This window comes from Mus caroli, chromosome 12, assembly GCF_900094665.2.
Source record: "Mus caroli chromosome 12, CAROLI_EIJ_v1.1, whole genome shotgun sequence".
In the NCBI taxonomy this organism is placed as follows: Eukaryota; Metazoa; Chordata; class Mammalia; order Rodentia; family Muridae; genus Mus; species Mus caroli.
The window spans coordinates 71,753,131-71,770,021 of record NC_034581.1 but is presented as its reverse complement, the minus strand read 5'-3'; the positions used below and the strand labels follow the sequence as shown (position 1 = coordinate 71,770,021).

The 16,891-nt window shown below is 40.4% G+C and overlaps 1 protein-coding gene across 1 annotated transcript in view; it reads left to right on the top strand.

The window, feature by feature from the left end:
• The window catches only part of LOC110306549 (H/ACA ribonucleoprotein complex subunit DKC1), a 5,642-nt gene extending 4,424 nt beyond the window's left edge, over positions 1 to 1,218 (top strand). The window contains exon 3 of the mRNA XM_029484393.1: positions 13 to 1,218. Within this exon, the coding sequence (XP_029340253.1) occupies positions 13 to 468 (456 nt within the window). The 3' untranslated portion in view covers positions 469 to 1,218. The remainder of the gene's footprint in view (positions 1 to 12) is intronic.
• The last annotated feature ends 15,673 nt before the right edge of the window (positions 1,219 to 16,891 follow it).

Here is a 16,891-nt window from a genome sequence, read left to right as displayed (position 1 = left end):
TGTGACCATGGTATAGTAGCCAAAATAAAGAGGGTGATTATGGAAAGAGACACTTATCCTCGCAAGTGGGGTTTAGGTCCAAAGGCAAGTCAGAAGAAGATGATGATCAAGCAGGGCCTTCTGGACAAGCATGGCAAACCCACAGACAATACCCCTGCCACATGGAAACAGGATTACATTGACTATAGTGATTCTGGCAAGAACACACTGGTTACCGAAGCAGTACAAGCCCCTCAGTTAGCTGCTGAAGCAGTAAACATAAAAAGGAAGCGGGATAGTGAGAGTGAAAGTGATGAGACCCCTCCAACAGCTCCCCTGCAGAAGGAAAAGAAGAAGAGTAAGAAGGATAAAAAGCCCAAAACTGTGCTGGAAAGTGGGGGCGAGACTGGAGAGGGGGACAGTGACACCACCAAAAAGAAAAAGAAGAAGAAGAAGAAAGTAAAAGTGGTAAAAGAGATGTCTGAATAGTTTAAGCCACTTCTGGAAGCGTTATGTCCAGCTGGGAAGAGAAATAAAAGCCTTATTGAAAAAACTTTGTTGAGGGAGTAGAACAGAGGTCCCAGAGTAGAAAGTTCTGGTACACTTTTAGCTGCCACTTGTGACCTCAGTGGTTAGCTGGTGTGGCCATCTCATCCCATCCTGTCCTGTCTTAAGGATATGAGAGAGAAAATCAGGCCTTTGCCACCAACCCCTCTGCTTGCTTGAGGAAGCCACACCTTTAGACATGGCATGGCCTAGTAACTATCTGCAGCTATTTACTAATGAGCATTTTCAACAATGCCATAGATAGTCCTCTCCTACTTTGCTTTTTAAAAAAGTTTGTAAAAATTAAATCTGCTAAATAATCTGTGAGAAAAAAAATGAAAAAAAAAAAACTGTATTCACCGGGGAACTCTTATCTCCAGTGTTCTATGAGGATTGCTCTATTCAGGTATTAACCTTGCCTGGTGGGGTCTATGGTGTTTAGGCTAGTACTCTGTATTTTTGTGTACAACAGGATTTCTCCAACTCTATATGGCTACTTGTGTTTCTTATGGAAGCCAAAGCATTCCTGTACCTTCCTATTTGTTTTCTTTTAAAGAATGGAATTATTCATTGCTGGGAGAATGTAATTTGTAGTTTTTTTTTTAAAGTATTCCTGTTAGATTTACTATGATAATCTTGGACTGGCAGCAAAAGTGAGAATATTTTTATTAAAAGTCTGGGGTTTATGTCCTATTTCGAAAAAAAAAAAGAAATATGAAAAATGGTCAGATTTAGTAAGTGGTTTAAGTCACTTTTGAGCCAAGTCCTCATTAAAAAGCTAGCGCTAACCATTCCCATCAGGAGAGTAAATGAAGTGATTGATTTGAAGGCTGATGAAACTAGGCCGACTTTCTCCTCTTATGACTTGCCTCCACAGCTAAATTCCTGTCTTCATCAAGTGGAAGCCGCATATACTTCATATTATAGATTGATGCGCTATCCACTACAGATTCCCCATGATAACAGTTTCATGGGTTTGTTCTTGCTTTAACTTGCTATCTTTTTAGATAACCACTTCAGAAGAACAACTCAACCTGAGTCTACTATTCCCAGAACAGGAGAGAATTGCAAAGTTTACCCTTTCCTTTCAGACATTAAAAAGGTCACACCAGCCCTCAATATCCCGTTTGTAGTTGAGCCAAACTATGAGACAGGGATAGCCATTCTACCATTGGTCAATAGAAGTGATGCCATTCCTAGGCACAGCTATTTGTCAGTATAAGTCCTTACACTAGTTACTATCACTTAGCCGCAAAATCTGTATTAGTGGGTTTTTAAATTGTTATTACATTTGTGTGTGTGTGTGTGTGTGTGTGTGTGTGTGTGTGTGTGTGTGTATACCAGGTCTGCACATGTCACAGCAGCACTCCTGTCGATGGAAGATCAGTTCTTTTTTCTTTCCGTTTATCAGGTAGGTCCCTCAGATCATCAGCCTGGGTGACAAGTGCCTTTACCTGCTGAGCCATCTCACTGGCCAGCTGTTTTTTTGTTTTTGTTGTTATTGTTTTGGGTTTGGTTTGGTTTCATTTCATTTCAGGTACTTCCAGTAAACCCTATGATGAGACAAAGTTTTGCTAAATTATCCTTGTTAACCTTGCCAAGTAGCTGGAAGGCATACACCACGATATGCAGTGAGACTAATATTGCTAAAGATGGTGAAGCATTTGAGTTCAGGTTCCCAAGCCAGAACCCCATGAAGCAACCCATCCAACTCCTTCATGTAATTTGAGCAAGTGATCTATCTTTGATGTTGAAGCCACTGAGATTTGACTGTATTTTTTACTACACTGTGACCTAGAACCTAAATTATGCTGTGTTGATTTTTGAGAGAATCATAATAGTCCCAAAGTATTATAATTAATCACCTTAATATCATTATACTCTTGGAGTAAACCAGCCCCCATCAGACCAAAAGGAAGACTTTCCGTCCATGCCTAGGGGAGAGGATTCTCTTTCCCCTAGGTGTGAATAAAGTCAGCCTATAAAGCAAAGTGCTGCAGACAGCAGTGACGACAGATGAACTGGCCATGAAATGAACACACTAAAGGTACCAGCGAGACAGGAAAACTCTGGAAGATACAATTGAGCTGATGATCATACCACTTGAGAAGGCTACTCCTTCTGAGCTCTTAATTCTGCACAATAATAATGCCATTTGCTTGTCCCTCTATGGCTCTATAGGGAGAAACTTCCTTTTGTATGTGTTTAATTTCATCACAGTTTCAACAGGATTACTAGCTTAAAAGCACTCAAAAATGTAGTAAGCATTGAAAATTTTTAAAACATTAGCTTTCATTACTGCCTTCTGAAATATTATCCCTAATGATAAATGGGAGAAAGTAATTTAATTTAATCCAGTCTCTTTAGATGAAGAGATTAATATTTAAGATTATAAGATTTATCAAATTCATCCAGCTTCATTATGGCAGATGTAAAGTTTGAAAAAATAATAATAATTTTCATTTAAAAATTGGACTGAGCCAGGCAGTGGTATCAGAAGCAGGCAAATCTCTGTGAGTTTGAGGCCAGCCTGGTCTCCAGAGTGAGTTCTAGGACAGCCAGGGCTACACAGAGAAACCCTGTCTCAAAGAGGAAGGGGGAGCCAAAAGTTGGATTGTCCTGGCTAATGATGTTCCTTCTAAGAGCCAAAGACCTTCTAACAAAATTCCCAATACCAGACATAAGAAGACCTCTTTTGAGTTGTTGGTCAGGGCTGTCAAAGAGACTCCCAAAACATATAGCCTTATTGCTGTCATCCTTGGTTGCCTGCAGACAGAGATTCACTTCAGAAACAGCAACCAGAGGGGCTCCTGAGCTGGAACTGACCTGAATGCCCCCTCCCTGAGAACTAGCTTTCACAGTACCAGAAGGCATAAAAGGTTCCAAAGGAGGGAGGCAAGCAACAGTTCTACTCAGCTGTGATGCCTAGGACCCACATCAATGACCAGCATGGCTCAATAAGGGTGCAGTAGTGGCATGTGTACTTTGGTAGTAACCAACAACTCTCTAATCGAACTTACCACCCACTCAACAAGAGGGAAAACATGCCTGGTAATGGAAACCTAGCCAACTACCCAGGGCTATGAAGTCCTGGTTATTAGTGGAGAATCTATAACCACTAATTTACTAAGCTAGCATAATTCATAGCCACACCCTGTAAACATCTGCCCTTGAATCCACAGATATTTGTAGTCTACATGTCTCATCAAGGAAACTTCTGTTTGCAACAGATGAAGACCACTACAGAAAACCACAGCCAATCAATATGCAGAGAGAGTTGTAGAACCCAATCCCAATGCATACATCAAACAGTCCCGTATCTAAAGCTAAAGAAACACTGTGGAAGAAGGAATGGAAAGACTGTAAAAGCCAAAGGATCAGGAAGTTTGACGTGAGATTGTGTCTATTAGTAACATCAGAAACTATGCCAAATCTGAACTGAACAAGGGTGACATGAACTGAACAAGGACATGCCAAGTGAACACAGGAAAAGCTCTTGAGACTTGAACTCTCCTCAAAGAACTATAATCGACTGAGGAAAGCTGGGAGCAAGAAAGGTGGGTTTTCCCCAGAGAGAACATACCATTTGGTTGTCCAGTGCCGAATGGTGAGTCCTGAAAACATACATGCAAAGAACATTATACAAACTCAATGGCTTATATTTAGGAGTATATATGCATACACACACATATGTATATATGTTATGTGCATATATATATGCATATATATATATATATATATATGCAATAACAATTAGTGAAAAAAGAGGCCATAAATTTGAAGGAGAGTGGGGAAAAATACTTGGGAAGGTTTGAAAGAAGAAAAGGGAAAGGAGAAATGGTGCAATTATAGGTAACCCTAAAACTTTTAAATGAAAGTAATTAGACTAGAGTATTGATTGCTTGGAGTGCTTCCTAACATGCTAACATGTACAAGTCTCTTGGTTCAACCTCCAGCATTAGGGAGGCTTGGTCAAGAAAATCACATGCTCCAGGCCAACCTCAGCTCCTTGGTGAGTCTAGCCTATATAGAGAACCTGCTCTCTCTCTCTCTCTCTCTCTCTCTCTCTCTCTCTCTCTCTCTCTCTCTCTCTCACACACACACACACACACACACACAAACACAAAAGAGAGGGAGCTGTGGGGGGCAGGGAGAGGACCAAAGAAAAATTACCATAGTTTCTAACTCAAGATAATGGACTGTATTCTGTATTGAGGCAGTATGCTATCCTGGTAGTTGAAACCTTGGACTGTGGAGATGGCTCATTTGGTAAACTGCTAGCCACGTAGAACTGAGGACTTGAGTTTGGATCCTCAGAACCCATAATTGTATGCACTTGCAATGCAAGCAAACCGAGACTGGAAGAACCCTGGTGCTTGGTAGCTGAAAACAGTGAGGTCAAGATTCATTGAGAGATCCTACCCCAGAAAATAAAGTGGAAAGCAACTGAGGAAGACACAAAATGCTGACTCCTGGCATACACACACACACACACACACTCGGCCTTAAAACAAGTATAGTTTGAGTTGGTGAGCTGGCTTAGTGAATAAGAGAGTTTGTTGTGCAAGCATGAGGACCTGAGTTCAATCCCCAAGCAGTCTAGCTGAACTATCGAACTTCAGATTCAGTGAGAGACCCTCTCTCCAGGGGTAAGACAGAAAGGAATGGAGGAAGACTCCCAACATCTTCATGTGGATTCTACATGAATGTACATGGGCATGCGTGTGCGCACGCGCACACAGACACACACACATATGTGCACACAAGCATATATCATACCACTACACACACACACACACACACACAACCCAAGTATAAGTTACATATATGACCTGAATTTAATCCTAAATTCAGATTTTTCCATCTGTAAAAAGGGATAATAATAATAGTTTGTAGAGCTGTAAAACAGTCAATGACTCAATATATTAAAAAGCTTAATGCCTAATACACAGTAAGGATTATGTATAATACAGCCTTGTTAGGCAGTGCTTTTCCACTACTAATTTTGTCTATATCCTTACTAACTATTTGGACCAGCAACCTGTATTTTTATATCATATGTGTAGACACTTTTTAATTGTGTGTGGATTGTGGCCAACACCCATCTTCCCAATGGAGAAGCTGCCTCCTTTATTTCCATATTTCCATCACAATGGCCACAGGAGTAATATCCAAGTTACTGCTGATTGTCCCTTGGCCGTGGTTCACTGGGCAAGAAGTAGACACCTGTCCAAACAGATCCAATTAAGCCTTTCCTACAGGATTTTTGGACTTGAAAGAGAGATCTTAGACCTCACTAGATAGCAAATCTAAGAGATGTTACTGGATGTAGTTTTACCAGGTGAAGAAAACTGTTCTGCAGCAACAGAATAAAGTCAGTGAAAAGAGGGAAACTGAGGAGACCGCTAACGTGGGTTTTTACACTTGGATCATCCTTTCCAGGTTTTCTTGACCTGTGTATGTTTGTCTCTTTCTAGAGTTTCTTTGTACTTTTCAGTATGTTCTCCATTTTTGCCTAAGATGTTTCCATATAAGTTTATTTTACAATTATATTACCATAAGGTGAGATAAAAATAAAGACAGGAGCAATTCTTAGATTACTTATGTTTATTAATGACCCTGATGGCACTATTGAAGAATACCACAAGTGAATTTTTATTGACCATGAAACATGTAAGGTACCTGTAGTAGAGACTTCACATTGTCTCTCTATACCCATTACCTCATGTTACAAGCATGCATTTCTGCATGTTCCTATTAGAACTCAGCTAAAATCTTACTCTCAGTCTTCTTTGCAGCAAAAATAGCCATCTAATCAAAATGTGGCTATTGAAATCTAGTCGGGTATGATGTAAAACTTCCTTCAACAGTAAGAGAGACACCTTTCTCCATCCCCCTAACTACATCAAGACACAGTGTCAGGAAGCTTTTCAGAAGAGAGTCATTGCCTACAGACAGAGCAATAGGAGTGAAGAGAAGTGGGGTCTCTGACAACTTTGTGGAGCCTCTGTGTCAATCCTGGAGTGCTCTCCCCCAATATTATTGAATGTGAAAAAGAAATAAAAGTGACTTTACCTCAGCCCCTATCATCCAGGTTTTTTGTTACACTCCACTGAACCTAGTCCTGATCCAGTTAATGCAGTGTCGCTGTGATTTGATAAATTATACTAAGCTGGGCCTATTAGTCTGCTACAAAAAGGAAAACAAGTCAGAAAAGATCTTGAAAGAAATGCACCAGAGACTAGCACCTTCTGTTCCGATTAAGGATTAAAAACCAAAACTAAGGGCATGGGCTGGGCAGGATGGGATAGGGTCAAGGTCAAAGTAAAAATTTCCAGACAAAATTAATGCTTGAACACAGCACTTGCCCCAGCAAGAGTAAACCTTTCTGATGTCACCAAAGTTACAGTGTTTGTTCTGCTTAACATCCTAGAATTCTCCAGCAAGAGGCAATCGAGCCAATTGGAGAAGGGTAGTGGGACAGGAAAGCGAATCAGGACAAATATAATGGCATATACAGATGAAAATGCCATAATGAAGCCCATCACTTTATGTGTAACAACATTTTCATTTTTGAAAATTCTTAAAAAGGAAACTAAATAAATTTCTATTTGAAGACAAAAATCTTTTAACTTCATCTGAGGAAATATTAGATTCTAAGGAAAAAGACTAACCCTAACCAAACTGATAGAAGGCTGAAGAGCTGGAAGTCCCCTTTAAAGACAGAGGCACCATCCGCTTATCTTGGTCAATACTACATAGCATATTTATTGAATGAGTTAATTTTCATTGCAGTAGATCTTCCAGTAGGAACAAGAATATAACCCCTGGTTAGTCAGGATCTTGTATGGTTTCTGTGGAAACAAGCCCATATAAAGTTATAATTCAGAATGTAGATTGAAATTATATTTGGATCTTGGCTTCATCATTTAATAGCTGTAATACTTTGGAAGCTTTTTTTAAAGTTCTGTTTTGTGTTTTCATACCTGTAAAATGGGGAAAATTGTACTATTTACCTCATAGAGTTTTTGTGACTATTAAATTTACTAATTCAAGGCTCTTATGCACAGAAGCACACAATAAATTTTAGCTCTGCAAAATACTAAGCTAAGGCAAGCCTTTGTGGACATTGTTGCTATCTGATCTAAATTCCAAAGTCAAGATAACATGAAAACAGACTTTAACAGAGTGAAAGAAGTGATTGACAAGTTCTCCTAGACCAAAGGCTGAATGTCATTTCAGTTCTGGGGTAATGTTAAAACACAATTGTTGATATTTAAAACAAGGAGCAAAGGTTCCCAAAACAACCGCCTATAAAATGCTGGCATGATTTACAGGCAAACTTGTAAATCCATACAGATAGAGGTCAAGTGGGACTAACTTTTATTTATTTCAAAGCTGATCACTTAAAGTCCACTCCTCCGGTGGGGGCATAGCTGAGTGATAGAATACATGCTTAGCATACACCAGGCCCTAGCTCTAGTTCAACTCCTTAAATGAAAAATAATTTTTAAAAAAATGACATACATTTCTTATTTTGTCTCTTATACCTCATATTAATTGGCTAAGAGGAACATGCAATTTACTTGATCTTTTTAAAATGAAAGGAATTAAGAACTACTCATTTTATTTCAAAGGGCATGAGCCACCATGCTCAACTTTTTATGTGGGTGCTGGGATTTCGAACTCACATATTCAAGCTTGCACAACAAGCTCTCTACCCATAGAGCCAACTCCTCAGTCCTCTTATCTGCATTCTTTATTCTGCCTTGTAGAATCTTTTTGCTCATGATTTCAGATCCTTTGTAATTTCATCTTCCTCTTAAAAACAAAGACATACTAATTTAAAATTTGAAGTAGTTCCTTGGTTCAAATACTCCATAGAAGGAAATCTTGACCTTCTACATTTCTTCCTATTAAGCCATATTAAGGGTCTCCCTTCCTCTATTTAAACTACTTCAAGGCACTGATGACTACCCTTTCAGCAGCAGCTATAGTCATGGACATAGTGAACCTTCTACCAAAAATGAAAGTATCATGATCAGGTAGTTTCACCATTGAATCGCAAGGGTCTAGAATAGTGTTGGCCTATGGGAGATAGGTATTGACAGGCTTTTAAATGAATGAATGAATGAATGAATGAATGAAGTGGATTTTATTGCAACAGAAAATGTTTAAATAAAGAAATCTTTCCATGTTAGATCCTGAAATGGTTTCCAAGGAAGTCTTAATACCTGCTAATGATTATTTTTAAAATATCATAGAAAACCTTATATATGCTTATGTTCACATTCCTAAATAAAAGAAGAAATCCAATTAACTATGTCTTTTATAGAATATTCTTCATTTTATGAATAAGGACCTATTAAAATATTCTGTGCAGTCTTTCATTTTTAATATTCCATATGCCTCTGGGGGAGGGGGTACTTGATTACATTTTCTCCACCACTTGCAATGGATGTATTCGCCAGCCCTGTTAAGTAGATATGGCTGTATTGACCTTTCTTCATCAAAAAAGGATGATCTAACAACTAAATATAATATTTATAACATCGATTTTTCCTGAAGAGCTTAGGACATATGAATACTTCAAAGATGACTCTAGAGTGTTTATTTAAAGTCTGGGTTGTTATGATTTCTCATGACTTTATATCCTACTTAAAGTGTCCTTGTTCTTATATCAAGCCACCAGTCTGACAAATTCTCATCAGCCAGTGGGTCTGAGTATATACAATGCTATTTTGAATATTCAAAGCATGTCTTTGTTTCCAGTGAGTTTTTAATGGTTAATATTGTCAATCTAGAATCATGTGGGAGGCCAACTTCCAGGTGTGTCTGTAAGAGAGTTTCTAGACTGGGTTAGCTGAGAAGGAAAGGCCTATCCCTCATGTGGGCTGCACCATCCATGGCCTGGGGTCTTAAGATGAACAAGAGGAGCAAGCAGGCTAAGCATCCATCACTCTCTTCCTCATGACTGTAGTATTCAGTATATTCAGTATGACCTAATGATCTGAATTCCCCTTCACAGGGATTGTACCTTCAAACTGTGAGCCAAGATAAAGCCTTCCTCCAGTTGCTGATGGTCGCTATTTTGTCATTGCAGTAAGGGAAGGAAGTAATACCAGACGGGATAATGAAACCATCACAAAAAGGCTTGTACCCAAGTGATTACGGTTTTGTGGTAAGGTAGACTCTGTTTTTCCTTCACTGTCTCCTAATCACGACTTACTACTTTGCTCAGGATAGATAGACGTTATGTTACAGTCATCACACTGGTGATACTGTTGGACAATCTGTATAGGTGAGTGACCTTGGATAATCTGTATAGGTGAGTGACCTTGGATAATCTGTATAGGTGAGTGACCTTGGATAATCTGTATAGGTGAGTGCTACTTTGGACACCTGCTCTGTGCTGACTCCGCTGTGCTTTGACGGAGAAACATGGGCAATTCAGTGAGAGGAGGTTTCTCCTATTACATAATTTTCCCAGCTGTTAGAATTAGGTATTGACTAAATCTCTACAGAACTTCCTCTGAGAGAATGAATACTGAGTATTCCTTCTGGTCAAAGTGAATGTTGAATTTAGTATAGTACTTCCTCTAAGTTTTCTGTGTTCTTCTCCAACTGCTAGAATCAGCGTCTAGTACAATGGTTTCTCAACCTGCGGGTTGTGACCCCCTTGGGAGTCAAATGACCCTTTTGCAGGAGTCACATACTAGATGTCCTACATATCAGACATTTGCATTAAAATTCATAACAGTAGCAAAATTACAGTTACCAAGTAGCAACAAAATAATTTTATGATAGGAGGTCACCACAACATGAAGAACTGTATTTAAGGACTGCAGCATTCAGAAGGTTGAGAACCACTACTCTAATACTTTTCTTGCCATGGGGCAGTATAAGTTACTAAGCTCCATAATTCCTCACATTCCTTGGTAATCAAGTTAAAACTAAGATCTGCCCAAAGAGATGAGGCAGCAGTGCTGTGAGTTATTTTCTAGCCCGGTCAGCAGTCAACTGTAAAAACCTCAAACTCTGCCTTTCCCTGATTTGATGACATTGACGGTGACACATTCTAGATGGTCCTGCAAAAACAAAGAGGCGGCCTGGATCCCAAAGCATACACTAAAAGAAAAGTCGCTTATATGCATTGAGTGTGACAGAGGCAAGAAATAAATGTTTATTGCACTAAGTCACTAGTGTTAATTAAATACCTACTTAGATGGGACAAAGAATTAATAGGGAGCAAAATTCCAGCTTCTGGAATAATCAAATAAACCGTGTGTCCTGATCTCGCTGCTTTTAGAGGGTGCATTTTCTTATTTAGACACATCCATTTGAACTAGCAGCAGGCCCAGCTCTCCAAAGCCCCCTCGCATTTGATCACCCTGTCTCAATTTTTTTTCCTTTGTAATCTCTAAAGGGCCACCAGGTTAGTGTTGGCAATTCATAACTCTGAAGAGGAAATGTCTTCATGGCTTCAAGTACACACAAAAGCCTCCCAGATCCTTCAAGACTCACTTAGCAAATCTACTTATCCAGTACAATCACTTGTCTTGTCCCCTCACGCCTGTGCTCTCCATTACATTCAGACCTAGTTTGTGCTAACTGTGCTTTTGCTTACTCTGTCACTTCCACGGCTCAGACTGTCCTCAAGCCCTCCAGCCTCCTGTGACCAATCCTCCCTTTTATATCTCAGCTAAAAAGCTAAGTGTCCCATCCTATATAATAATGTTTCTGCATGTTGATAAAGGGGGAACCGCCCTGCCTTATTCACTTTAGCAGACACCTCCCTTCTGGCTCTGCAGTACAGAAAGAATTCAGTGGTGTTTTCACCCATCATTGGCTCCTGCTTGTAGGAAGCAAATGACAAGAGAAGACAACCATGCACTATGTGACGACTCCTACTCTGGGTGGCGGTTAGGAGTGCCAAGTAAATATGCCCCATTAAGTCTTGACTATCAAAGAAACAGTGAATTGTTTTTCTGTTTATTTCATTGGGTGATTTTTGTTTGTTGGTTTCGCATGTCCCAAATATTTCCTAATCTTAAAAAAAAAAAAGTATTTGTTGTTTTGGGGAAATCATTTTTGTTTGCTAAGTCTGACCATTCCAGAAGTGGCCTCCCCGTTGTTCTGTCTATGGCTCCCACTGGGGCAGAGGGGAGAACCCAGGCAGAATCTGCCCCCCACACTGCCATTTGAAGTAACACTCCCTTCTCCACAGCGATGTCTCTCTTCCTGTTTTCGTGTGTCATGGAGTTTTCTACACGATAAACCTCTCGGATGACAAAATGAGCCTCTTGAAGTCAGGAATCTTATTCTTCATATCCTTTCGCTGGCTGACTGCATCTCGGAGGCATCTTTCATGTACTGACTACCCATTTGCTACATTGACATTTCAGGAATTCAAAATCAGCAACAGCACCAGAAATTTTAAAGCAGATAAAAGCTTCAGAAGAAAATGCCTTGGGCATGCATAATAGCGAATCCTAGCACTTTTTCTGACTTGCATAATGAGCCATGGCTTTATAATTTTGGCCTCACACATATGTTTCCAAATCTCTCTCTCTCTTGTCTTCCAGGGAATACTTGGCTCGGTCTCCCCGAGGTACGTCAGACATTCATAGGAACATGAGCTATGTCTAAAAGCCATTCTGCTAAAGATGGCTGCTGGAGGAACAACTCGATCCTGAAACAAGGAGCAGAGAATACAAAGAGGCTGAGGCAGTATTTGGAGAAAAACACCACATACTTGCAGGGCCTTCAGCTACATATTAGTTCGCTCCCATGTGTCAGGAAACTACCTGAGACCCAGAAGAAAGTCACCGAAGAGGCATAATCCCTGGAGGTATCACAACAATAGAAATGGTTTTTATTCTCAACAGCCTGAATGGCAAAAGTTCAAGATACAGTAAAACTTGGGGTCCCACACTCAGAAAGCTATTGCCTCATGAGACCAAATTCGTCCTACACTAATCATTCTTCTTCTATCATAGTTCAAGTGCAAGCCTTAAAATGATCCAACTCTTTGCCAGTAGCTCTCTTGTATCCTAGAACATGACTCAAAGACATTTAAAGGAGGCCAGGGCAGATGACTCATGGGTAAAGGGGCCTGCTGCCAAGTCTAACCGCCTGAGTTCCATTCCCCAGGTCCATGTGGTAGGGAAGGAGGAATTTCCTGAGGGCTGTCCTCTGACCTCCATACATATGTGCTATGACATGCACACACCTAACCACACAAAAAATAAATAAATATAACAATAGTGATAATTAAAGGGATTTTAAAAGGCAAACAACCCTCCCCCCCAAAAAAAACCAAGTAAATGAAAACTCAGCTTCCAAAAATATGAAATATAATTTAAAAATGAACCTAGTATATGAAAAGCAGGAAAATACAGTCCATGAGGAGGAAACACAGTAAACAGATGCAAATAAAGCCTCAGATGATAAACAAAGATATTAACTCGGTAATTATAACTATGCTCAGTATATGTAAGAAAGAAAGAAAAGCACAAGTGTAGTAAGTAGAGAAAAAAAAGTCTATTTTTAAAGTTGAAATTTAGATGATAAAATACAAAGTTTAATATGAAAACTCAAAACTGCTATGGGAATTATAATTTTCCCATTTTTCTATCATTATGAACACCATGAGTATACAAAATGATATTTTTCACTGGGTTTAAAAATAGTCCTTTTAATATAAAAATCCCAAAGCCACATAAAGTCTGTGCATCCGAACCAGCAATATAGAACAGTGTTTGCGTGGTAAAAATATGCGAGCTGCAATTGCTATTGGCATTTATAAAAGATAGGAGCAGCACACTGGCTTTTCTGTATGCAAAGCATATTAAGCCAAGCATAACTTCCATTTGAAGACGAGTTTAAGTCCAATGGAGAATGAAACATTGAGTTCTTTGACTTCATTTTTAAGCTGAGTGCATGCATAAATTAAGGAAAGACTTTTTATAGGCGCCACTCAGATTAAGGAATAAAGCTAGCAAGTTTTAAATCATTACCAGGATTGGTTACAGCAACAGTTTTGTTGGTGAGCTGCACTTAGGAGCCAAGCCTAAGAAAAGCAGGTGAAGAGGAGGGAGAAGATGGAGCAAGAAGCAGAAGCAGGACAAAAGAGAAGCTTGTGAGAACCAGTTTCCTGTTAACCAAGAGGGCTACCATTTATAAGAATCCGTGCATTTCCTTAGCTGGGGCTGAGAAATGATAACACGAGAATCCAATTAAATTCATCGAGCAATTGACAAGTGCCTGTTACCTGCAAGATGCCCCACCAAATGAAGTGCTATCCCTTTCCTGCAAAGCAAAATCTACAATACTAGAGATGGGTGCCAATACATAAATAGTTGTATTATAAGTCAGACCAACAGTTGCGATAATGAAGACATCACCTCAGCTAAAAGAGGAAGAAAGAGTGCAATCGTAACTGAATCCTGGGGTGGGAGACAGAGAAGTTGCACAGAACAGGGGACATCTGAACGCTGCCCTAAACGAATAAAGAATTATTACAATACGTGAAAGAAGAAGATAAAGTGGTTATTATCAATTTAAGTTCTTCCTCCCTCTCGCAAGCATTCTTTCTCTGCCTGTCGCTGTCTTGTTTAGTAGCCAATCGACTGCCCTGTGGACTGTCCTCACTGGCTGGCTGACCAAATAAAAATACTGGCTGGGGATCAGAGGACACCAAGAGAGAGAGAGAGAAGTTGGAGGCCCTTCACTGAAACTTCTCTAATGCTTCCGTCAATGACTGCAACCAAATCTGAGCGACTCCTACTCATGGTCCCTTTTCCCAGGGCTGCAGCTCTTAGCAAGCTCTGAAGACAGAGTTCCAACCCCTTGGCACTCTGGGTGGAGGGAAGTAAGTGCCCACTGGGTTGACCTCTGGGTGCATCCACCACACTTGTGGTTTCCCTTTATCCTGGCCATCTCTCTGTAAATAGATCTTTCATTTAAACCATATGAGTTGACTCCCATCTTAGACCGAGACTACTACAAGCAAGAGTAGAAAGGAACAGAATGTTAGGGAACCACATGAGCAGAGACATGAATTGGGGGCGGGGGGACATAACAGAGGCAGAAGTCTGGGGTATTGAAAAATGGTTTCAAAGAACTAGAGGCAAATTGTGGGGGGGCTTCAGAGAAGAATTTGGACAGTATTCTCATGCGAGAGAGATCCTTTGGTAGATATTGAGTGGGGTACCATAGAATCTGTGTTTCAGAAAGGTCTCTGGGGGAAAAGGAAAAAAACTGGAATAAAGAGAAGGAGATCTGAGGCAGGGTGGCCAGGAATGAAGGTGTTTTAATCAGGCCCTAAAATGAGAATCATGGATAATTATTTACAAGCAATAAAATATAAACAGTCTCCTGTCAGGTATCCCAGGCTGGCCTTGAACTCACAGCCCTCCTGCCTCAGCTTCCTGATTTCTGAGATTACAGGCATGCAGCACAATAACCAGCATGAGGATTGTTAAGGATGGTTTCCGAGTGTTCAGCATGACTGTGTGGAAAAAGAGAGGTCAGATAAAACACACAGGGGAGTCTTCAAGTTGAGAACATGATGAGTTTGGTTTACACCACGCAGATGTGTCATCAGCTCAGCTCAGATACTCCCACAAAGGTGGACACTTGGTCCTGTGTATCAGGAATGAGGCATTAAAAATGAAAATAAAAGGTAGAGATAGCTGAACCTTGTGAAGCAGTTCATCTGTATTCCCAGCCATATCAGAAACTGAGGCAGAAGCACCATACGTTTCAGGCCTGCTTCGGCTACAGTCTGGGTAATTTAGCTAGATCTTGCCTCAAAATAAAAGAAAGAAGGAAACGGAGGGTTGGGATCTGGGGTGTAGAAGATTCAGTTCAATGAGAGAGCACCTGCTTGGCATGCAAAGGTTCAATCCCCAGTGACAATCAGTCAATAAATAAGAAAAGCAAACACCCCAAGTTGTGAGTCCTAGCAGTAGCTGAGAATCACCTGAGAAGTGATTTAAAAAAAAAAAAAAAAGATGCCAAAGCCCAACCCCAGATCAATTAAATCCGATTTCTCTGTGAAGCCTGAAATCGGATTTAATTGGTACACATCTAATCAGATTTAATGGGATATAATCTGGGTTTGGATTTTTAAAGAGCTCCCTGGGTGATTCTTAGACACATCCAGAGTGAACACTAATCTAGAACAGATCAAAAAGAGCTGAGAATGGATGCCGAGGACGGCAGCGTATGTGATGAGCCGGCCAGGAAGAAGATGATGAGTACCAGTGATAGGGTGGGAGATAAAGATCAAGTCCACGGGGAGAATTTTGTCCAGGGAGTGTCCTGCAATTCACAGACCACAGACAATAGGAGAGGAATGTAGGGAGGCCACTGGAATTGATAAACAGGCTGCAGAACCAGGTTGTGATAAAGTGCCTCACAGACAGGGAAGTGGAGGGAGGGAATGTAGACTCTTCTTGGGAGGGAGAAAGAGGAAAAAACAGTAACTTAGGAAGACTAAAAAGGTTAAAAGAATGGTTTTCGTGACTTTGAGTGTAAGGCGTCAGTTGACTTCGGGTAAGAGGACATTAAAGAAGGGCAGCACAGAGATGACACAAGAAAGGGAGATTTGAAAAGCAGGGCTCCTGAGGGTGTGTGAAGTCAAGCTGGCCAGTGGAGAGCTAGGGCTATGGCACGGGCTATACAGTACTTTCTTCATAGGTATGAGACCCTGAGCTCAGTTCCCCAACACCCACATAAAAGCTAAGTGGGCATGGCAGTCACTTATAATTCCAGGACTCTGGAGACAAAGACAGGTTCCCAGGGGCAAACTGGCGAGCCAAACTAGTCAAAAACTGGCAAGCTCAGGTTTCAGTGAGAGACCATGCCCACACAATATATATATAAGGTAGAAAACCATCCAAGAAGAATCCAACATCAACCTCAAGTCTCCACGTGTACCTGCAGATACATGTGAGCCCCCATACCTGCAAATCCACACATACACAGACACACACATCCCTCACACACTTACACAATGCAAAACATTAAAAACTGTCAGTGGAGTAGTCACCCCGGGGAAGGGACCTAAGACAGGCTTTAAGTTAAAAAGCTTAAGAATTTTGAGTCAGTCTCATAAAGAGAAGGAAGTTATTATTGACAGTTGAACAACAAAAAAAAAAAGTTAGATGGGGTGGGGACAGGGACAAATGGACCAAGAACATTTTTCTAGGGCTTTCTGTGTATCAGGCAACATGTTAAAGTCCTCCCAAGTTGTTATTATTAAGTTTGATTTTCAGGGACGAATGAGGTCAAATGAGATAAGAAGAAAACTCAGGCCACCTAGTCACCTGGCTTCTCGGGTACCATTACTAATTAATGG